The 24,530-nt window shown below is 44.5% G+C and overlaps 1 protein-coding gene across 5 annotated transcripts in view; it reads right to left on the reverse strand.

Annotated features, from left to right (window-relative positions):
* FAM168A (family with sequence similarity 168 member A) overlaps nucleotides 1-24,530 on the reverse strand; it is a 224,211-nt gene that overhangs the window by 109,998 nt on the left and 89,683 nt on the right. For all 5 annotated transcript variants that reach the window (XR_012622175.1, XM_074816531.1, XM_074816528.1 and 2 more), the window contains one exon: nucleotides 2,066-2,153. Coding sequence is in view for 4 of the 5 variants with exons in the window: in XM_074816531.1 (XP_074672632.1) it covers nucleotides 2,066-2,135 (70 nt within the window). In the remaining variant the exon portion in view is untranslated. The remainder of the gene's footprint in view (nucleotides 1-2,065; nucleotides 2,154-24,530) is intronic.

Genomic DNA, 24,530 nt, shown 5'->3' on the forward strand with positions numbered 1-24,530 from the left:
TTACCTTACACCTCTGCAATAGAAAAACCAAGCACTAATATCATTCAATTCCTACTTCGGTGTCCTGTGTTCAAGCAGTCACTTGACTCTTCCCTTCTTTGTTTTTCTACTGACATAAGAAAGGACCTTGTTACATTGATCTGCCTCCAACTTTTTTCTCCCAAGGTTATCGTGCACATACACCACTGATCTCCCTTCATTTACCACAAACTCTGGAAGACAAATGCCTGAAGTCTGATGGTTTGGGGGGAAACCAGTCTCATGGGGGCCACCTCGCCATGATCCCTACCAGAGCTGGCACAAGTTGGCCAAGGGAGACAATAGCTTTATATGTTTAAGTGCACAGAATAATCTTCATGGTTATTAACCAGCAGGTTATTTTAGAAGATAATATCCTATTGACGTTGCCATTATTCAGAATGCAGTCATGTAGAATTCATTCATCTAAACCAGAAGCCACTCTCTAAAATTCTCCTTCCAGAAAGGTCAAGGTACAAACTATCCAATCTGCACCTCAATATTTGAATAAAATTGTCTTATCAAGCGCCAGAAAGCAGCTTCTAAAACATTCAGGCTTGTATGAAATCAAATATAGAAAATCTACATTCCACAGATATTAAGGTGGAGCTTTGAACACATGCAAAAAAAAAAGGAAATAAAGCAGGAGAGAAGTGGACGCTTCTCCAAACCACCCTTGTGCTGGAAAGCACAAAATTGCTGTTCTTTCTAGTGCAGGAAAATAACTGTGCACTTATGAGCTCATTCTATCACCCAAGCACCGCTGGAGCCTGCAGTCCTCTTACAATGGTGGTATTTTTGAAGAGACTATTATTCACAGAAATATTTTTTTTCCAAGCCTCTAGTGCTTTGACTGTGAGACCAAAGTTCCCCCGAGCTACAGCATCTCCAACAAAGCAGCATGCATAAATTTGATGGGGAAAAAGAAAGGGTGAATGAAAATGGGGCAAAACGCCTTTGAGGAACTCTCTGCTCCGCAGAGTATCAGACAGGTCTCCTCGCAGCGACGCAGCCAGCCCTACTGATCTACGGGCTGAAGCAGCTACCGAAGTCAATGAGAAGAGTTTGTAAATGAAGTAGCTGAGAGCATTTGATGTTCATTTCCATTTGCTCTTGACCACTCTCCCCCAGAAAAGCACATTCCCAAGCAATTTCACACATTAGGTAAAAGTCAACTCATACAACTGGCAATGCAAATACAAAGAAGGAAGTCTTAACACGGTATGACACTTAATAGCTGATCACACTCAACAAAACGTTAGAAGGAGTCTTCCAAGGCTGGTTTTGTAAGGTGCTTACAAGATCAGAAGAACACACGGTAAACATAATCCACGGGGAAAATCACAGATACACCTAAACTGAGATTTTCTTCTTCCAAAGAACTATTTCTCCCTGAGCTAAATCTTTTTCCGTATCAGTACACTTTAGTTCCCCACTAGTTACATAATTATGGTAAACATATTTCAGTGCCTTTTTCAAGTATTAAAGATGACATTTTTAGACAACTCAGTTCTAAAGATGGACTTCAAACAGACATCAGAGCTGCTGTTCAACATAAGATTAACTCAACCAAAGCGTAACTTGAAAATAAAAAAAATCAGTCAATAATGCAGTTTAAATCACCACCTAGAACAATAACTACACGTTCTCCAAATAACAAGCTCTCGCCTGTGGGATCCTCATTTCTATGGCAGGATTATTCCAGCACATGCACCCGAGTCACTCAGTTCAGCTCTGGAGGCAAGGCCCCCAGCTGACTTCCCCAGCAACTTCTTGTGTGTTTTGTTTGTCTAAAGAAACCCCCTTTTGATCCTTTTCTTTAGGATTTCCAGGGCATCCTCTTCTTATGAATTCAGATCCATTTCTTCTCACTAACCTTGCTGCATTGGCTTTACTGAAGAGTTTTTCCTGCAAGTCACGTTCCCATCTGGCTCCCTGATGGGAACTCTTCCTCCCTTCGTTAAGGGATTAACCACTCATTAATGATCATCTGCTCTCACCACCGAACACGGACATTCACAAAAGAGCCACCGAACACCGGTCCTACCTGTATACGCCATGTTCTTCGGGTTTCCGTAGGGAGCCCCAGGTTGGACGGGGCTGTAAACAGGGTTCATGGTGGAAGACCGGGAACTCTGAGGACAAAAGAGAAGCAGAGCTGAGACAAACGCCTTACGTTAGCTCCAGAGTCGTCTTCTGTACAAAGAGTCTTCTGCTACGTCATAGCATTACCACGTTATCATTCAAGACACAGAGAGCTGCGAAGGAAAGGATTTACAAGTAGACGTTACAGCCAGATAGCATATTTAATAATTCAAGTTTTGGATCTCTCAGTTAATTCCCCTAACTTCTTCAGCGCTGCATATTCTGCCTACAAATGTACCCAGAGCAAATTAATCTTATACATCCCTGCCTTCAGGGGGGCCCAAGACTCATGACCCCACTTCCAGCTTGCAATGAACAAAGAGGAGAAGCCACAAATTCAGACAAGGAATTCTCCCCCTTGGAGAAGCTAATAGTTCTTGGTGACAAAAACAACCACAATGAAGACCTGACCTTTCAGCAATTAGCAGATAAAAGACCGTTTGCTGCTGGCGAGATGGAGAGCGGCAAATATTTGTGAGCTTTCGGCGTGAATTGACTATAATAACCTCGAGCCCAGGGCTTGGGTCCTGCTCAACGCTGCGCAGGGCACCCAGTGGCACCCACCACACCTCACCGCTGTCCCAGATGGGGAGATGCAGTCACAGACCTAACGCGAGCAGTGAGATTTTAACAGCCCTTCTGTTTCTCTCTCCAATAAAGATGATGAAGCAGTGCTGGGTTAGCTTCGTGTGAGTTTTATTTAGAGGAAAGCAAGTAACTTGGGAATTTGTGTCTACTAACTGTCAGTTAAGCAACTGGCTCAGTTAATTATCTTAATGAAGCACATTCTCAATTCTGATTAATGGGAAAATCAGTCATTAAGCTTTATTAGGCGACACACTTGTCTCCACAGCTATCTAGTATTAATTTCACACAAGAACCTCAACGATCTTGCTTCAAAATGTGGGGTTTTCTAAAATGTAGTATTTTACAGTTCATAAATAACACCATTCTTTCCAAACAAGTCTCTCATGATGGATGCACAATTTGTTAGATCATTAACTCCTTCCGCTTTACCTCAGGATAGTAAACAAGTCAAATGTTAAATGTTAGCACCAATTGACTTGACAACAATTACTGCTTAATTAATTAGCCTTCCCTCCACCCCCAAGTTAGCACAGAAGGAGCAATTCTCAAAGCAAAGGGAATCACGGTTATAAGGCAAACTGGAAGAGAAAGCTACACGGAGACACGCATTTACACCAGCGGCTTCGGTAACGCGCGATGGAGCTCTTAAGAAGATTGACGGGAAAATCAATGCAAAACTTCACGTCTGTGAGACACTATGGCTGGGGATTTACACTGAAGCACAAGGGGTTTATGGCCATTTGGGCCTCCTGTCCCCAGGCAGTGCTGTGAGTCTCCTTGATGAGCAAGCGGGTGTTTGCTGTCTGGCTTAGAGTTCTTGTCTTGGAGAAAACCCAACGTCATCTCTCCCTGAGAGGGTGAACACCAGCTTCCATAAGCGTCCATCCAAGACCCAGGCTTTTGGCTGCCAGAAGGATGCTGTGCAACACAGGGGGCTATTTCAGTGCAGGATGTGGCTGATACAGGACACACTCATACATATACCTCAAACTTCACAAACACACACGTTACGTGTCCACATACGTTATCTGATACCTACCTACCTCTACTTTAACCTCATATGACTTCTTCATATGAACATGAAATTAAAAAGTCGTCTACATTCGTGGATATTTTCTTTTCTCTAGTGAAAAAGAATGTTGATTTAAGCCCAACCACCCCCTCTCTATCGCACGTTATTTCTCCAAACAAATCATCGCAGACAAGGCACCGAAGTGAAATTCCTCTCCCTGTCCAAAGCACATAGGACACGTTTCACCTCACTTTTTCAGTAAACTGACAGCATCTGAGAGGAGATGGTCTGACAGTAACAAGGTGGGGGAACGTGCTGCCCAGAAGTGCCAGCACAACACAATGCATGAGGAGCATCTACCGCTGCTCTAAACACAAGCCTGGAAGCCAAAACCTCTTCCTTTTCACCCAAATGCCTCCATCAATGACTTTTTTTTTTTTTGCAATTGGATTCCACCATCAGCCTGCAATGCAGATTCCACATCAATAGTGGGAGTAAGGCAAGAAGGTGTTTCACATTTTTGATGGTCATAAAATATTCTGACAAGGAAAAGCACTATAAAAATTCAAAGATATGTCTATGTTAACAAATACTTTGGTGAATCAGACATAATCAGGCAAAGCATTTTGTGCTGAGGCTCCTATGGCTACACCCTCTGTACTTTGAGGGTTTCCTTTGGACTAGATCTAGTCTGGGTTTTAGTCTGATCCCTACCCAATGCATGCCTTGAAGCTGTCTAAAGGACATCACCAGTACATCCTTTACTGGTATGTCCATCACCAGTATGGACCTGTATGTCCCATAAGAGGTTGGAGGACACACAATGGGCAACTGGAGTGAAGCTTCTGAAAGAAATCTGGTCTATGTGCACCAAAACCACTTTGCACATAGAAACAACACCGTTGGTAGGAGTCACCTTCAAAGTGGTCCCTTGAGGTCCCTTCCAACCTCATATTCTATGATTCTGTGACACTGTTCTGAATTAAAACACCAGTAATATACATAGCCTAAGGGTTACTACTAGTACATGATGCTTTAAGTAATAGATGCCACAAACAGGACTCAAGAGAAAAAGGAGGAGAGAGGTGTCATAGAGTTGCAAAGACTTCCTGGCCATAATTAACTGTTAAATCACAGTTTTACAATAGGACTAATAGGACTCTTCAAGTCCAGACAAGAAATGTCCAGTGGGACAGGGAATGTGATAGACATCTATAAAAAAAAATAAATCACAAATGACCTGGAGATGGTGGAGAGGCAGCAATCACACACTCTTTCTCATAACCCAAGCAAGTGGAGGCATCAGAAGAAATAATTGTGTTGTAGCTTTAAAACAAGCAAAGGGGGTGGCTGGTTGCTTTGCTTGTCTGAGCACGTCCCTCGCTGCCAGGATGGTGGGATTTGAAAAGCCTCTCAGGGGACAGAGCAATTCTTTCTCTCCCCCAGACAGGCTTTTAGCCAGTGAGGACCTCTGACCATCCAGCCATCCTTGTGTTCCCAGGAGAAAAGTCAATATCCCGGCTCCATTTTAGGTGCCTGGTCCCCCCACTAACAGCATGATGCCTGACATTGGACTATGCTCCCAACAAATGTGTCTGTGGTGCTGAATGGTGGCTCTTTGCCCAGGGATCAACGGGACATCCCTGTAGCAATACCAGATGGCTGCGAAAAGCCACATCCTATCCATCAGTCAAGCACGGGAATGTAGCTCTTCGCATTGGCCATTTCAGAGGATCTGTGAGCTGAGGACACTCACAACAGAGCAAGGAAGCAATGGGTCCATCTTACTCCAGCCCTATATTCTCCTCCCCACACACACAGAGCCAGCGTCCTACCCAGCTGAGCCTTCCTGCTCAGGAAATAAGGTTGATGAGGGTCCCTCTTCCCTCTGCCTTCCAGTTGAATGTGTGTTCCTCCACCCAGAACCACGCAGTGACAGCTGGACCTGCTCCCGGGCAAGGACTGAGTCACGGCTGCATCTATAAAATGCCTTGTTCAACGCAGTCATCATTTCATTTGCGCTCTTCTGGGTGTAAAGAGTACAAATAAATCATAATTTGGTGAAAATTATTGCATATGTCTGGCTTGCACTAGGTGTTGTACCAAACAGGAAAAAGAAACACTCTTATTGAGAAGGATGAAAGAAAATGCTTTTTAGCCAAAATAAAAAAACTGTAATCACGTTAGGGGTTTGAGTGTATTGTGAGGAAGAGGTTTGTGCTTCCTCCCTGCTTGGTACGCAGGGTGTTATTTCCAACCAGCATGAAAAAGTCCATGCGAACAGCATTTTCAGATGGATGTATTTCTTTCTTTTCAGCATCTAGTATTAAAGCACATTCAGATGAGCTATACATTCTGCAAGACAATACCATTCAAAAAATACATTTTAAATTCATTCCAGGCACCGCACAGTGGCATTCAAAAAGCTACACTGAAATGGGAATAAAACAGGATTAGCAAAATTAAACCTCCTTCACCACAATAACTTGCAGCACTTGCTTGTGGCCATGAATGCACAACAAAAAGACTAATAGAAATGAATTATAAACAGACAAACACAAGTATTGCTCTACTGCACGGAGCTTCCACTGCTTCCTAATCCCCATGGCAGTGATGCTCAGTTGCTTAGAAGCTGCTGAGACTCCAGCAAGGAGCTGAAGGAGTAACTCCCGCAGGAATGCCATGGGAATAAGCTGCTAGCAAACACACTCGGGATACCTTCTGGCTGTAACCTGGTTACATTTTCATCTATTTTATCTTTCCTCTGAAAGTGCATGACATGCTTCCATCACACTAGGAAATTACTTCAGATGAAGAGCAAACAGAAATACAAGAGAGGTCAGTCGTCGGGCGGCCACCACGCCATCAGCAGGCCAACGCGCCGGTCAAAGGAGTTTGCACGGGGGATTTCCAAGCAGCACAAGAAGGGAAATGAAAACGCCTGTATTGTGAATGCTGAGGTGGAACTCGCTGTGCTGTGAAGTGGCTGCAGAGCTACGCTCGGCTGCTCTCGCCTCGCTGGACCAGAGCTGGGCTTTGCACTCCACGTCGCGCTCTCCTGCCACTGCCAAGGCAGAGGACTCTGTCCCCCATCCCTGGTGACACCCTGGGACATCACCTGCATCCTCTTCCTACGGGAGCACTCAAAGCACTCAAGAACCAGCACAGGTATCACCACTAATATAGACACTAATTATTCAAACTACTACAGACACAAGACAAAAGGAACATCCTACCCTGCTGTTTTTCTCTACCATTAGTTTATTTTGAAAACGCCGTGACCAGCTTCGCTGCTTCCCAAAGACATTCACGCCTTCAGTCTTCAAATACTGGTGGGCATCAGTAATTTTTAACACATCAACAAACTTTAACGCGAGTATTTCTATGCACCTCTTGGTGGATCTGCCATCTTATACGCCTCACCCACTCTGGTATACAGAAATATAGAGAAATATACAGAAATATAGGTATTTCCCACTTCTACCACACAGTGCAGAGGCAAAGAAAGATGACATTGAAGGAGGTTTAAAAAATCCTGAAAGAAAAGAATAGGTTTACTCATGTATAGGCATGCAAGATTCAGGAAGTTCATGAAGTTATTTTCATTTTCTTTTCAGACTAAGTGAATAAAATCTTTAGGAGCTGAGTGTTACTGAGAAATAAATATATTTTACAGTGTTCTTAAAACTGTGACACTGACAGGTGGACGTTTCAGGGTCTCAAAAAATTAAATAGTAAGTCTAAACTTAAGTCCAATTGTAAAGAAAAGAGTAAATAATGCAAATGTGAGCTTCGCTGGATGACAGACACTTCTCCATCTTGTTTCATGTCAGTCCTTGTGTCTAGGTGACTGACCCTTTAACTTCCCACACCGCTTAAGTTGTGATTTGCCTTCATCTTCGGTGAAACTGGGATGTAAGTGCTTTCGAGAGACCCGTTCCCCACACTCTCCTTTGGAAAGAGAGTGGTATTTTATCCTCTGAGAGAAAAATATATGTATCAAAAATTATTTATTTCACGTAAGACAGCACAGAACCAAACGTGAGAGAGCATGAACAAAGAAAAAAGGCAAAGCAAAAAGATATGTTTCTTCCTTGATCTGCACATCACCCCTTTAAATTAATTTTATACAAATCAGATGCTAATAGCATTCAGCCAAAGCCTCCTTGAACATGGAAAGACCTCCTGACCTTACACTGCATTCAAATTTCAATAATTTTCAGACAATTTTTCAGTTAAGTCATTTGAAGCTCGACCCTCACTTGGATCTGCCAAACAATAATTAAATTAACTTCCAATTCATCAGCTAAAGGTTAATTTAGGCAAGCTACAAGGCTGTGTCCCACCTTTCCCCAGAAAACTCTACTGTGATAGCACGCACAGGCTCAGAGATTCATAACACAATGTGGTTTTCCACAATTAACACCTCCATTTTAATTTAGTCCTTTTTTAGCTACACTGTAACTAAAAGTTGATTGAACATACCTGACCTGAAGCAAAATTATTTAACCTGTTAAAGACCTTATAAAAAAAAATCAGGTCAAAATTGACACAATTTTAGTTAATCTTTTATTAATAAAATAAAATGCACTCTAAAAAAAATCAATTTAAAGAGGGAAACCAAAGAAAGGCCAGATTCCACAAAAAGTTTAAGGCTTCAATTAGCAGTAAATTATTAATGGTAGCTCTTGTTTGTACAATATAATGTTCACTTTTACTTCTTCCACTATACTTCAGCTTACCTTGATGTTTACACACATCGATCTAGGGCATCATTCCAGAGCCTGAATATTGCTTTTCTTCTGCAGTTCTCCCCACTTTTCACTTTCAAAGAAAATTTCAGCTCTGCTCCAGCCTTGTTTTACCCAAATAACTGTAAACTTTGTACCACACACTCCAGCTCCTCAAAACCTGCAGCACCCTGCTTCATAAACTCAGGCAGCTGGAGCAGAAGGGTCATCCTGGTCCTCAAACCATCCTGCTGATACATCTATTGATTTTCATATTGCCTTCTTTATTGTGATAAGTGACCTTACCCCTGGACTTGGCACTGGTGAGGTCGCCCCTCGATTCCTGGGTTCAGTTTTGGGCCCCTCACTCCAAAAAGGCCATTGAATGACTCGAGCGTGTCCAGAGAAGGGCAACGGAGCTGGTGCAGGGTCTGGAGCACAGGTGTGATGGGGAGCGGCTGAGGGAACTGGGGGGGTTTAGTGTGGAGAAGAGGAGGCTGAGGGGAGACCTCCTGGCCCTCTCCAACTCCCTGAGAGGAGGGTGCAGAGAGGGGGGATGAGTCTCTTGAGCCAAGGACCCAGCGGCAGGCCAAGAGGGAACGGCCTCAAGCTGCACCAGGGCAGGGTCAGACTGGCTCTTAGGAAGGATTTCTTTGCAGAAGGGGTTGTTGGGCGTTGGAATGGGCTGCCCAGGGCAGGGGGGGAGTCCCCATCCCTGGAGGGGTTGAAGAGTCGGGCTGACCCAGCGCTGAGGGATCTGGTGGAGTTGGGAACGGTCAGTGTGAGGTTCATGGTTGGACTGGAGGAGCTTCAAGGGCTTTTCCAACCCCGATGATTCTGGGATTCTGTGATTGATAAAGCACCCAGGAAGTGGTAGCTAGCAGCAAGATCTAGTCAAGAAGCTTTTCTTTAATCCTGACAAAACATTTGCTATTTTAAAAAGTGTTTCCACATTTGAAACGCACATTTGACTTCAGGTTTGCTCTCAGGCATGTCCTGGACCCTTTTTTTCTGGGAGCATTTCCAGTGGAAATGAAGAAGTGCAGTGAAGCAGCAGCTCAGGAACGCTTTAGCAGCCGATGTCACTGCACGCAGGCATGCCTTTGCTGATGTGGACCAGATTTGGGATGGCACGTCTGTGTCCCTCAGGGGGTAAAGGTTTGCAGACAGCATCAGTGTCCTCCACACACAGACCATCTTCAGAAGATGCTGCACAGTTTTACTCTCCGGCCAAGTTTTGAATTAGAGAGCTGATTTAAATAATATTCCCTCCATTCAAGAGACCACAACTTTGAGGGAATACGTAAAAAGCATTATATGAAAATATTTGAAGCGTAGTCATCGCCCAAGCAGTCAAGACGTTCAATGTATGAACACGGGTGGTGTTGAAGTCAGCAGTACAGCTAATGCAGATGGTGATCAACACAACGTCATTTGCGTATGGCCCTTCATGAGGCTCTGAACGTGACTGGATTGCATTACTCATTAATTACTCATTAATTACACTGACAATGTATTTTCTTCATAGATACTGCATCTTTCATCCAGATCCACCTCCAAACCAGGGCAGTAGCACCCATCTATTTGTTGAGACAGAGGAGGGTGGCACGGGCTAGCTGGGAGTCACCTAGCCAAGCCCGTAAAGAGCCACATTCCCATCAACTATTGCCTCCTCTCAGATAAATAACTAAATAAACCCACACGTCTTTTATTTGAGAAAAGTTTGACATCTATAACAGGAACAAGCCCTTGCATCTTCATTGTATGAAAAACTAAATGGCTAATTTATAAGCACGAAGCAGCTCTTGACTTTGGAATTTGCTGATCTCAAACTGACCAAAAATAAATGCTGAGGCAGGAAAAATCTTGACTTTTCATTTGCTGAAGTTTATGATCTACTTAAAAGCCAGAGGATCCAAAAAAATTTGGTGTTTCAACTATGCTAGATAGCATATTACGAAATAGCAAAGAAAATCCTTGTCCTAACCTGAGAAAGCGAGAGACAAGACAAGGAAGACAGGATCATTTGTTGCACTTGGTAGAACAAGCAGTTGCTCAGTGATCCTGAACATGGTGTGGCAAAAGATCTATATATCGAATTATTTGAATTAGGCAGAGCTTACAAAAATACCCTTATGGGCCTCTGTAAATGAGAAACCAGTTTCCCTGCAAGAAACTTGGGCAATAAGAAAAAAAAAATGATGCTAGCACAGCTGATGTTATATTAGCTTGTTTCCAGAGAATAAAATGTCTGTACGCAGATGAATTCTGCGCTGTAAATTCCTGACTTTATATCTGCAAGACTGATGGGTTTCACCAGCAGGTAACCAATAAATACATGTATTTTTTAAATCTTCTAACATATCCGTCCCTGTGTGTCCAAAACCATTCTCAGTAGTTCTCAAACGACTTCCTTGATATATTCCTATTAATTTCTTTAACTTGAGGCCTTGCTGACTTTTCCTTTTGAAATGAACCCTGCTGTACTCTTGTATTTAGTGCTCTCATTCTGCTCTCCGACTGAGCCATGTCCTCCTCTGGCTGATTATCTCAATTCTTTCATCTTCACAATCCTACTTCATTGTGTTCTGCTGAAAAGACTTCCCAGGACACACAGTTTGAAGACTCTTCTCTCTGCTCCTTTCTTTCCACAAACGATGGCTTGGGAGATTCAGGTTGGCATTAGGAAAAGCCTTTTGGCGAGGTGGATGTTGCATTACTAGACCAGGTTGACCACAGATTTGCTGGAGGTTTCCAGGACTGGTCTAAGCAAGGCCCAACCATGGTTGACTCAACCTGGTGCTGGTGAAAGCCCCGCTGTAGGCGTGAGGTTGGACCAGATGGTTCCATATGTCCTTCCAACCAGCATTTCAACTTCTGGCTCAAAACAGTTTGTGCTGCAACTCATTTCTCAGACCTTCATCTCCCTCCACAGTCTCAGCCTGTAACTTTGTCTCAGCTGTAACCGCTTTTCAGAGACTTTGGATTTTCCTAATGGCCTCCAATCAGAAGTTTCCTTGGCACGTGGCAGGACACCAGAAATCTTGGATGGGTGTTGGGGGAGAGGGCGGCATTCCCACTTTGCCACTGATGGGTATCTATACTGTAGCGTATCAGACGAACAGACGATGTTATGATGCCTCTCAGCACCATGAAAATGTACTCACCACATCAGCTATGATGCTAAACAAGCACTAAATAGCATCTAACCAACTTTTTTTATTAATTTAATGCAGAATTTGACCTATCATAGAATTATTGAGGCTTTGGTTAGAAAATTTTGCTGCATTATAAGCATCTATCCTATAACATCACCCAGTCACTATAAAAAAAAGGCAAAATAATATTCTTAGTTATCTTTCTTATCTGAGACTTCTTGAGCTGCTTCAGGCCTTTCTCACAGTCAACCATTGCTCCTTCTCCTAAGAGAAGCTACACTTTAGTAGCAGACACAAAACCAGTATTCATAAAAAGACAATTTATGTTACTAATAAATATAAGCTTCCCTTCTTCCAAGCTCTTTAAAAATATTAAATAATCCATCACCACTGCAGCTTCGTTTTAGAGATGCTGAGAAGCCTGCAGGAGAGCAGTGAGATGATGGGCTCAAGGTAAGCAAGACCACACTGGCAGGACCAAGATTCAGCTCCCCAGTGTCAAACTTGCTCCCATCAGTATATTTTTCAATAGAGAAGACTCAAGGATTTGAGCATGTTTTGGAGGTGGAGGCTCCCATCTCAAAGGGTTTAAAGCATAATTTAAAAATGGGATGTGGTGAGCCAGAGAAACACCAGGTTGGAGAGAGTTGAAGGTGACACTCACAGCGAGCTGAGGACGCGGTCACTTGTGGACGGCATATCCAAATCTCACTGGCTGCATCAACTCTTGTTTTCATTTTAGGCTACAGTATCACATTTTATTTTATTTTATTTTCCACTGGCTCAAACTAAACTGTATTAACCAATTTCTGACAGAAAAATGTCAATACCAGAAAAATTCACGTTACCCTCAAAAACATGTTTTAATTTATGTTTTGCTCCAAAATTTCCAACCACTACCACTAATTACTTTCCTTCAATTTTTGTAATTACTCCCCTCAGTGTGGGAGAATCACTTTCCAACCATATCCTGAATACTGAAAACATCACTCCTTCCCACGCACTGCAATAGGATAAAGATCTAAATTTGTTTCTGAGTGGATTACACCACACAAAGTTGACACACCAGAAATACAGTATTCCTGGAATTAAAATCAGATGAGGGCAGAGATGTCCTTTTAATAATAGATGGGTCAGAATCCTCTCGGCTTTATTTGGTCAGCGTTCAAATCCACTGCGCTGCAGTTTTGACTGTGTGATTTATGACTTCCAGCCATGGTTGTTCCTTGGTGCCCTCTAACAATCTCCTCCCAGGTCCTGTTTTTTGGTCGTATGCTTTCTTCTCCAGTCAGAGCTGGAAACCCAACGCAGGGTTCAGGAGCAGAAGGGCGATGGAGCCATCCTCCAGCTCCGGTCCCGTTCCCAGGGCAGGCAGCACAGCCAATCCCTCCCTGCCCTCTCTTCTCCTTTGCTCACGCTGATGCACAGACAAAGACGGGTTATACAGACCGGTAAAAATGAAGATTAACAGCGCAAATGGAGGGGATCATTCCTCCATAATAGTCCCTTCTTCCTTAAATATTTTGTAATCTTTGTTCTAAAACAAAGCTGTACCAGGGAAGATGAAGGAGAGCACAGGCTAAATCTGTTAGCGGAAAGGGAGCTTTGGCAAGAGGTCTGTTTATCATCCTCTTTTTGTAATTTTGTGTTGGCAAGAGGTACTGTATTAACAAGCCCAGGAGACTGAAAGTCTTTCCTACCCATAGGACAGGCAGACGCTGGCATTCGTTCACTCCGTTTGGAAATCAATCCACATGGAAGGAGAACAATAACAGACCCCAGACTTATGCTGGTCTTGCTGTGCCTGGTGCTACTAAGGACCACCAAAACCCTGTTAATACATGTGGCAACTTCTTACCACTTGGAAAATAGGCAAAAGAACACCGTTGGCTTTTTCAGGTGAAAGCTGCCAAGTGATGAACAACAGAAATCAAGTAAGAAAATAAGATATTCATAACAATCATGGGCAGAGCTCAGGCAGGGCTTTTACTTCTTTAGGAAATACGGGACAGTCCGGGCTAAAAAAAACCAGAGGGATGCACACCCAAAGGCAGTGGTGTTGCAACAACTATTACAAGCCATCAAAATAAAGATGATTCAAGCTGAAAATATGAAATTAATTTGTTGATTTAAATCCTAAAGACTCACTTAATCACCTCCACCTCTCAAACTTAAAAAGTTGAGTGGGAGACCAGATGTTCTACAGCTTGCTCCCCTCCCCTTGCCCACAGCAGCTCTGCACTTTGGCTGAAGGTTAAGCAGCACTGATGGGGATCACAATCATCATCGAATCACAGACTGGTTTTGGGTTGGAAGGGAACTTAAAGATCATCCAGTTCCAACCCCCCTGCCATGGGCAGGGCCACCTTCCACTAGCCCAGGTTGCCCAAAGCCCCATCCAACCTGGCCTTGAACCCTTCCAGGGAGGGGGCAGCCACAGCTTCTCTGGGCAACCTGTGCCAGGGCCTCACCACCCTCACAGGGAACAATTTCTGCCTTAGATCTCATCTAAATCTCCCCTCTTTCAGTTTAAAGGCATTCCCCCTCGTCCTATCCCTCCCCCCTGATGACGAGTCCCTCCCCCCTTTCCTGTAGCCCCTTTCAGTCCTGGGAGGCCACTCTAAGGTCTCCCCGGAGCCTTCTCTTCTCCAGCTGAACCCCCCAACTCTCTCAGCCTGTCCTCACAGGGGGGTGCTCCAGCCCCCCGAGCATCTTGGTGGCCTCCTCTGGCCCCGCTCGAGCAGGTCCGTGTCCTTCTGCTGTTGGTGCCCCCAGAGCTGGACCCAGCACTGCAGGGGGGTCTCCCGAGAGCGGAGCAGAGGGGAGAATCCCCCCCTCGCCCTGCTGCCCACACTGCTCTGGGTGCAGCCCAGCACACGGGCGGCTTTCTGGGCTGCCAGCACACGTTGCTGGCTCACAGGCAGTTTTCCACCCCCCAACCCCCCCAAGTCCTTCTCCTTGGGGCTGCTCTCCAGCCACTCCTCGCCCAGCCTGGATTTGTGCCTGGGATTGCCCCGACCCATGGGCAGGACCTTGCCCTTGGCCTTGTTGACCTCCATGAGGTTCAGAGGGTCCCCCCTCTCCAGCCTGCCCAGGTCCCTCAGGATGGATCCCTTCCCTCCAGCGTGTCACCGCACCACACAGCTCGGTGTTGGCGGGGAACTGGCTGAGGGTGCGCTCAGTCCCACTGTCCATGTCCCACACATCTCACCAGCTGCCCAAACCCAACTGCCTCCATTACCAAACCGTGCCGTGCTCCTGGGTGGCTGCAGGTGGGTGAAGAAGCAACCTTCAGCAAATTCCCTCCCTATCATGAATGCACACCTCCTTCTGCACATGTGCCCTGCTGCTCTAGTACGTATACAACTCACATCGTATCTGAATTCTTTACTACTTGGCATTTATTATAGACTCTGAGCCTAAGCCTCTATGGGTGGATGCTGCAAAAATACAAGGTATAACAATGTATAACCAGCGTAAGAGAAAGAAAGTTTACATCGGATGACCATGATCAATCACTTGGAATCTTTAAATAAAGGCTACATATGTTTATAAAGCTGTACTAGGTCTCAAACATAAGTTAAACATTCAATACAGGAATAACCCAAGGTTAGTAGCAGACACTATACAAGAGACAGGAGACCGAGACCTGTGAATGTATATGACTTTATAATGCATGCAATATGCAGTCAATTAGCATATTTGTTTCATAATCACTGTAAAAGCCAAGAATTTTTCAGCCTGCCGTTACAGAGGATTTTGCAGTGCTCTTATTCACCCATTCAGGTTTCCAGTGAATATACCCAGCCCAGGAGGCCAAAACCAGGAATGCTTTTGCAGCACAGACAAAGGAAAGGGCTGAAAGGCCACAGCAAGTCAACAATTAACACTTTTCATAGATTTCCGGACTTTCCTTCCTAAAGAGTGGGAAGAGATTCAATGAAGTTTGAAGGAGCTTACAGCTTGCAGTTTATATCAGCAAAAAAGAATTGCTAAATCCCGGCCTATGATTCAGGCTGGCCAGACAACCCAGCTTTGCTTTCTTGTTTTTCATCTAGAGAGGGGATAAGGCCAGTTTGGGGATTGAATGGCACAGCAGAAACTAAAAGCAGAGCAGTCATTCACTTCTTCCTTAAAATAACAGTGTATGCTGACATTAAAAAACAACAAAAAAGTCTTTGAGGTCTCTCGGAAATGTTTAAAGGGAAAAGCTTACTCTAAAGCAGCTAAGCAAATATTGGTCTTCACATGTGAACATTTCTATTCACCTCAAATTGATTTCTCCTGCATGTAAGGTCAAGGATACGTGGAACCATTTGAACAGCCAGGGCTGCAGCATCCGTGCGTAGGAAAAAAGAATCCCAGTGTTTTGTTTAAAATATTAATGATGCAATAGTCATGCGACCCAATACGAGACAATCCTCTCTGTGTCTGAGCGTGAAGTAGGATTTCCAATCGCAACTACCCCTATTTTCGATAAAAGTAATACCAAAAAAATCAACACGTTCACTGTCAAAGGATATTACGCAACAATAAAACTCAAGAGGGCATCCAGCAATGATATGATTAGTTTAATTCACTAATCTGTCATTCACATTTGCTTTGGCTTGAAGGATGCCGGAGCCTCCACACCGAGAGCTACGATGCCTTTCAACATAGCAGTAATAAAAACCTTATTTTCTATCAATCAGTGTCCCTTTGATGCTATGACTCCCACACTGACAAAAAAAAAACGTCTAAGAGTTTCCATTTGCCACAAAATGGCTTAATTACATGTTAATCCCTATTGTAAGAAATCAATTTTGCAATTTAACAGATTCAGTGAATTTGGTTTTTAAATGTCATGTACAGTCAACAGGTTACCCCAAATTTTACACACACACTGCCACCACAACTCAGACTGTCTCTACAAAATCTGTCCAATTGCCAGCGTGCCTAAGCTTTCTGCATTTTTAATATAATTTCAGTAGTATTATAGGTACAAAGGCAAACGTTTAATTGAAGACAGAACATATAATCTTCGGGTAATGGCCTTCTCCAAAATACACCGAAATTAAACTTTAACATCTCCCTATGTCTTCGCACCATAATAATGTAACAGAAGTAAGACACCAAAACATACACGTGCTGCTGCCTTGTACCAAAGCCAACACCAAACTAAGCACTTGTACATGTCCAAATAGATAGGGAGCTCCTGTGACCAATAATTAAATTATTTTTAGAATTCAGTGCCTGCAGCTGTTTTACAACACACTTAGGCGTAGGCATGCTTAAACCCACCTGGGTTTAAGCACACAGAGATGTCTGTAGCCTCATAGTTTCACATTATAAACTCTACAGAGCAAAGTCTTTTGTATATTCTGCAAAGACCCTAGCATATGTTAGACAGCGATTACGTGACTTACAGACGCACACCCTTATTTATGCATTTCGAAAAAGAAAAAAAAAAAAATCAGGCCTTTGATTTGCAACCAATTTGTGACACATTTATTTTCATGCTGATAAGCATCATCTCTGTACATAATAACCTTTTTGCCATCATTCTTCGTAACAATTCAATTCGCATCTTAAATTATCTCTATCAATCATACAACAGGTGCACACCACCGACTCCAGAGATTTCCTTTCTCCAAATTCTTCTCTGCTCTGACAATGCCCAAATTGATATTACCTGTGATGAAAAACACAGCCTGGCAGGGGACTAATTTTGGTAAGATTCACTCTAGCTTTTAATGAACTCACAGGTTTGTTTTCACATGCTTGGAAAATAAGCTCAATACTCCCAGGCAGTGTTTTGTGAAATATTGGGTGGCATGGGTTTTTTCTTTAAAAAAGAATAGAAAATGAGTTCCTGGTTTCAGTTCAAAGATTAATTCAGTTTTAAGAGATGATTCCAATAGCAAGGAAGAATGATGCCTGGAGAGCTAACAAGGAACTGGGATCTAGAAAGAATTAAATGTATAGTGAGCATAGTAAAATCCCCTGCAGCCCCAATGGCAGCACACCCCGTTAGTGAGACCGAAACCAGGCTGGATGTGCATCCTCTGGAAGACCAGTCCTAAGATGCTTGACAATGTGACCGACACAGAAAACAGAGAGAGAGAGCACAGGGCAGGACCTAAACAATCTTCACATGAATTGCCAGGCAACACGGGGGAAAAAAAATGTCCTTGATGGAAAGAAGAGGAGGGCAAATTGTGAGAGTAATCATGACCTCTACGAGCTGGAGAGCCTGGGAATATACACTTCATAAAGAACGAGCATTACACAGCAAGACACTTCCCCAAGGTCCCCCCTTTCTTTCTTTCTTTTTCCCCAAATAGACTTCTTTCAGTAACTATAAAATAATCTGGTTATTCCTTCTCAATTCATAATATAAATTTAAATATTATATTTTAATATAAAATTTATATCTAAATGTCTTTGCAAATATGAATGCATTTAAACAGAATGGTGCATGTGTTGAGAAGTCAGAGCAGAGTGAATGACACCCCATAAAGCATCTCAATATAAATTTCCCGGGGCGCGGGGGTCCCTGCGTTACTGGGGCCGTGCTCCCCCTGCCAGCACCCCTCAATGTGCAAAACGCTCCTAATCCAATTACAGAGGAAGGTGCACAGCACAGGGAGAGGAAGATGCACTTCACACCTCTCCTTTTTCTCTGGAAATAATAAAGCAACAGTGCCTAGATTTAGCTATCAGCACAATAGCATCAGACTTCTCCTCCTAATGTGGTTGAAGGCTACAGAAATGTAATTAGAAAGCTTTCTAGGACTGGCACTTTAATTTCACCCTTAGGCAATCTGTTTGCCCCAGGCAAGCAATTAAGTGAATGTGTATCTTCAGCGTTTAAACCCTTTGCAGAGGAAGGCCAGGTTTCCCCCAGCTACCACTATTAGTTTTCAAATTAACATGACACCCCGCTGAGCACGTACAAAACCACAGGTATTTTAGACTTGAGCTCCGTGTGGATGAGTAGGGCCTTTTTCACCTCTTGGCGAAGCTGCCACTGATGCTAGCTGGTCTCACATCCCTTCTTTGTTCAGATCAGCCTACACAGAGAGCATCCATAAAAAGATGAAGCCTGTGCCTGCACCTCTACTGGTTTTTTTTTAATCTGATGCAAAATAATTGATATTGGCTGAAAGAGAAAGAAAGGTATGATACTGAAGAACAGGAATGACATTTTTTGAAGGAATTTATTCTGCAGAGAGAGGTGAAACCTCCAAGCATTTCCAGAGGAGAACACAAAATTTTGGCAGAAGCAAAACATCTGTCAAGGCAGCCTCGTAGAGGGGCCAGAGCAGAATATCAGGTGGCCAATGTCACTGAACTCTACTCCTTCTCACCCCTTCCAGCAGCACTCACTCCATAGCTACGCTCCTGAGCTCTTGCTATTGGCTGTCCCAGGATTTGTAATCTCCTTCTGCTGGAGTGTGTTTGATACAAATACTAATCCCCCTGATTTGCAATTTGCTGTTGCCATCTGATTTTGAAAATCTTCTGCAGACATTGGAAGGGGGAAACAGAAAACTGAACATGAGAGAGAGTTGCTAAGTCTGTGCTGCCAGTTATTGGCAATTAAGAGGCAAGCAAAAATACTCATCAGCCCCTGTACCATCTTGCAAATCCGCGTTGACATCATTGACAAAGTCAGCTTCCCGTCCCTCTCCATCCTTCTGCACCACATTGTGTCCAGCCTGCTCATCTCCATCTCACAGCTATTGAATAGTCTGTGTGAAGTGAGTTAAGGATTTCAGCCCAGATCAGAGTAAATGGACACTCACATCCACAATGGGCAGTAATTGTTGTATCAGCACTAGCGTGGCCAGCAGGGACAGGGAAGGGATCTTACCCCTGTGCTCGGCACTGGTGAGGCCGCCCCTCGATTCCTGGGTTCAGTTTTGGGCCCCTCACTCCAAAAAGGCCATTGAATGACTCGAGCGTGTCCAGAGAAGGGCAACGGAGCTGGTGCAGGGTCTGGAGCACAGGTGTGATGGGGAGCGGCTGAGGGAACTGGGGGGGTTTAGTGTGGAGAAGAGGAGGCTGAGGGGAGACCTCATGGCCCTCTCCAACTCCCTGAAAGGAGGGTGCAGAGAGGGGGGATGAGTCTCTTGAGCCAAGGAACCAGCAGCAGGCCAAGAGGGAATGGCCTCAAGCTGCGCCAGGGCAGGGTCAGACTGGCTCTTAGGAAGGATTTCTTTGCAGAAGGGGTTGTTGGGCGTTGGAATGGGCTGCCCAGGGCAGGGGAGGAGTCCCCATCCCTGGAGGGGTTGAAGAGTCGGGCTGACCCAGCGCTGAGGGATCTGGTGGAGTTGGGAACGGTCAGGGTGAGGTTCATGGTTGGACTGGAGGAGCTTCAAGGTCTCTTCCAACCTCGATGATTCTGGGATTCTGTGATTCTGACCTATTTCTGGCCATTAACAGAAGAGCACACATAAAACCAAACAACGCGTGGGTTCTGCACCACGGCTGCCACGCAAAGAGAGAAAACTGCCACGATCCTGCCCCAACTCTGTGCGACATGAAGAGCACTTCATAACTTCAAGGACTGTAGATCAGCCACTGCTCACCATTAAATTCACCCTGCCCTCAACATAAGCTCATACAAATTGCAAAAGAACATTCAACCCTGATGTAGTTTCCTTCCTGCAGTGTGGGACCATGGTTGAGACAACAACATTCACAAGCATCATGATGGACTTCAAAGGATGACAGCCCGTGCACGTAGCTCATGAGGAACTTTCCTCCATAGGTGCTATGTGGAGGAGAGTCTCCCTAGAGATCTAGAACAACTGAAACAACACACTTAAGTTCCATATCTATCATTTGTATTATTAAAATGTCAGGTGAGGGCTTCGTGAAAGTCTAATGGCCAACTGGATACAGTGAATCTCCTGTGCTGAATTCTTCTAATGTGGATTTATAAAATACTGTGACAATCTAAAAAATCCTGGGATCAATAGGAAAGCCATTTAAACTGAAGAACACTACTTGAGGAACACAAGAGGACTGGATTAGAAACGAAGAGGGGAAAATTACAGAGGCGGAGGGAAGTGCTACAAAACGCAAAAGCAGCAAGTGGATCTCCAAGTCCAAAACCAGGAACAGAGGAGGCTGAGTCACAGCAGCTATATTTGGTATAAATCCAGAAGAATCACTCCTAAAATAGGTTAACAAAATACTAAGAAGGAAAAAAAGGAAATTCCATCTTGAATATAGAGAGAAAGACCTCATCTCAGAGAGTTTAACGCAGTAGGAAAAGCTCTGGGGTCACTAGCATCCACAGCGAATGAAACACTGGTGTAGCTGAAGAGGATCTTTGTTAGACATAATCCTGGAATTACAAAAGAGCCACATAAAAATACGACTCTGTTTCCAATCTTGTAATCCAGTATTTAACACTTGCTTTCACTAGAAAAGAAAAAGCATCCTGGTTTTTTTCTTTTTTTTTTTTTTAAGGCTGTTCAGTGTTTTTTCAAACAAAGTAAAGCTTCAGACGAATGCAGCACAAACTCTCATGTTTTACTTTCCCAGGGGTAATGAGACTGAGAAAGTATGTGCAGCCCAGGAAAGGTTTGGGGACTCTCAATATTCCCAAAAAGATGGGGCTCACAGCTGCTTCAGCAGCCTCTGCCCTACAGGGGTGGCCTTTTTAGCAAGCAGAGGCTGCCGTGAAACAGCCCACGACCTCAGATAATTTCCTGCAAACCCCTTTCACTGCATGTTCTCTATATACATCACGCTGCGTATCCTGCACGACTTTGGCAAATCACTCAATTATTTGGCTGTTAATTACGGCTACACATTGCTTCTTTCTCAACATCAGACTCTTAGCAATTACACATCTTATTCTGGTTTAGTTTTGTTAACCTGTTGTCTACCCCCACGTCCCGCTTCCCAAGAGAGGGCTGGAAGTTGTGCTGCAGCTGGCGTGGGTTTAGCTCCCTCCTGACCAGTTGAGGTGATTTGGTTAATGAGGTGATCTGCTGGTCCATGCCCTATATATCCTATGTATATTCCTGACACAGGTTGGAGACTTCACACGAGTCTGTGTAATTTCCTGACAGACCCATCACTAATCAATCCAGAGACACCAACTTCCAAAGGTTCCAGGTTAATCCAAAGCTGCTCTGCATAATTAAACTAGCCCCAATTCCTAAACTATGTCATGAATCCTTTATTGGGGAAAACATACACAATAAATCAAGAATACAGACCTCTGTGAAGCACAGGCACTAGTTTACCTGGAAGGTACAGGCCTGATGGAGACATCACTGCATGAAGCCCCACAGTCTGGTTGACAGAAAGCCAAGCTAGGTGCGTTGAGCCCTTCGAGCCTCTAAAAACCTATTAAATCTGTTCAGCAGGGAGGCCGAGGAAAGCCTGCCCACAAGGGAAGAAAGGGAAGGCAACTGCCTGCGCCTCAGCAGCTCACCCACGCTCACCGTCAGTGACTGTCAGGGCTTGTTCTGCTCCCTAAGTTGCAAACAAGCTGAAGATGAATCATTATGGATCTGTGGACTTTCAGAACAAAGGATCATTTTTCCAGCTCCAATCTTACGTATCTTTTGGCTGGCTGGATCCACAGTACTGTGCCAAGAGCAGGTATTTCACCCACAGATACTACAAAGACATTTACAGGCTCGATTCAGTAAGAGGACAACAAGAAGCACTAGGTTCTTCACTCAGTGTTGCCCTGAAATACATCATGTCCCATAACCAGCGCGGCTTTTAATCTGTCTCCCAAAATAAACTACCCTATTAGGAGGAGCCAAGTTTCTGTAATTTTCAAAGCAAATCTCAGCAATTTCTTTTGGAGAGTTTTGCTATAAGATATGAATGTTTTTAATTTCACAGAATCACAGAATCTTGAAGCTCCTCCAGTCCAACCGTGAACCTCACCCTGACCGTTCCCAACTCCACCAGATCCCTCAGCGCTGGGTCAGCCCGACTCTTCAACCCCTCCAGGGACGGGGACTCCCCCCCTGCCCTGGGCAGCCCATTCCAATGCCCAACAACCCCTTCTGCAAAGAAATCCTTCCTAAGAGCCAGTCTGACCCTGCCCTGGCGCAGCTTGAGGCCATTCCCTCTTGGCCTGCCGCTGGTTCCTTGGCTCAAGAGACTCATCCCCCCTCTCTGCACCCTCCTCTCAGGGAGTTGGAGAGGGCCATGAGGTCTCCCCTCAGCCTCCTCTTCTCCACACTAAACCCCCCCAGTTCCCTCAGCCGCTCCCCATCACACCTGTGCTCCAGACCCTGCACCAGCTCCGTTGCCCTTCTCTGGACACGCTCGAGTCATTCAATGGCCTTTTTGGAGTGAGGGGCCCAAAACTGAACCCAGGAATCGAGGGGCGGCCTCACCAGTGCCGAGCACAGGGGTAAGATCCCTTCCCTGTCCCTGCTGGTCACTATTTGTGACACAAGCCAGGATGCCATTGGCCTTCTTGGCCACCTGGGCACACTGCTGGCTAGCAATCAACACCCCCAGTTTAGTTCCAATGCTGTGAACAATAACTTTTCACTTGCTAATATGTGGATTTGCACTATTAGATGAGGCACAAAAAGCAAAGTAATTCACACTTATTCGAGTTTGCATCAGCAGAGCGCTCTCCATCACAGTACTGGAGAACGGTGACAGGTGTCACACACAAACCACCTACCAGCTTTATGGGAGACAGCAGCCGAGTATGAAACAGGGCAGCTCTGGGGAGCACAACCTGCGCTCATCACCATACCCTGGTACCCTGGCAGTATCCCAGCGGAGGAGATACACCCAAGGAGCAAAGGCAGCCATCATGCAGGTGTCTACAGGCAGTTCTTCTTGGCCATCAGGGCAGCATGACAAAAGCAAATGGTGAAGGAGGAGGAAAGCTGCCCCCAAAGGACAACTGGAGGTAGACATCAGCCTCTCCTACAAAATGAGAACCAACACAAAGGGCAAAGATAGGCTGCAAATGGCTTATGTGAGAAAAGATTGAGGAGAGCAGGCAGTTAAGGGATGTAAACAGAGCAATGACTTGGTCAAAGGACAACCAACAAATTATTTCTGTGGTCCAAAGGGTAGACGGCACCTTGAGAGTCCTCTTCCAGCCTATCACCATGATGGAGCACCACCATTAGCCTGTTCACTAGCAGATTTGAAACTGAATAATTTGGAATAAACGAACACAAACATTACAATTTCTTCCCCAGGCGTACAAATACACCCTGCAACCCCTGTCCAGCTGAAAGGAGAAGTGTCACCTCCCTGGTGCAGGCTTTGAGCTACCAGACATGACAAATGGGATTACCTGCCACTATCCTATTTACAGAGGAGTTGGTCAGCTGAAGGTAATAACATGCACATTATCATCCCAACACCCTTGCTATAAAACCTACACTCAGGTATCTCCTTCAGAGATACAAGTTCCACCTCTATCAGAAAAGATACAGAAAAAGGAAGATTTACGGTTAAAATACCGAATTATGTCCTAAGAAATCTGAGTTTAATTCCCAGAGGTACCTCTGATCCTGAGATAGGAAAGCTTTTTTCAAGAGCTATTAAGAACATAGGGAACGGTACAAAGTGTCACAGCAATTCCTTATGGACGTACCCATCCGAGCCAACAACAGACCCAGAGCTCCACAGAGTCCCAGCCAAGGCTCTGCTGGGTTTTGTACCAGTGGTATTAACGGATGCTTCAAGGCTTGTAGCTGGCAAACACCCTGTAAAGAGCTCCCTCACCTCCTGAAATTACACATCAGAAGTTTGGGAATAAAAAAGGGATACTATGGAAGAGTTTCAAGAGTGACTTCTGTTCCAGGGCAAAGCACTTCCCCTGAGGGTAAACAGAATTATGGGAACAATGACTAAACTATTCACAGAATCACAGAATCC

Source organism: Strix aluco, chromosome 2 (genome assembly GCF_031877795.1).
Source record: "Strix aluco isolate bStrAlu1 chromosome 2, bStrAlu1.hap1, whole genome shotgun sequence".
Lineage (NCBI taxonomy): Eukaryota > Metazoa > Chordata > Aves > Strigiformes > Strigidae > Strix > Strix aluco.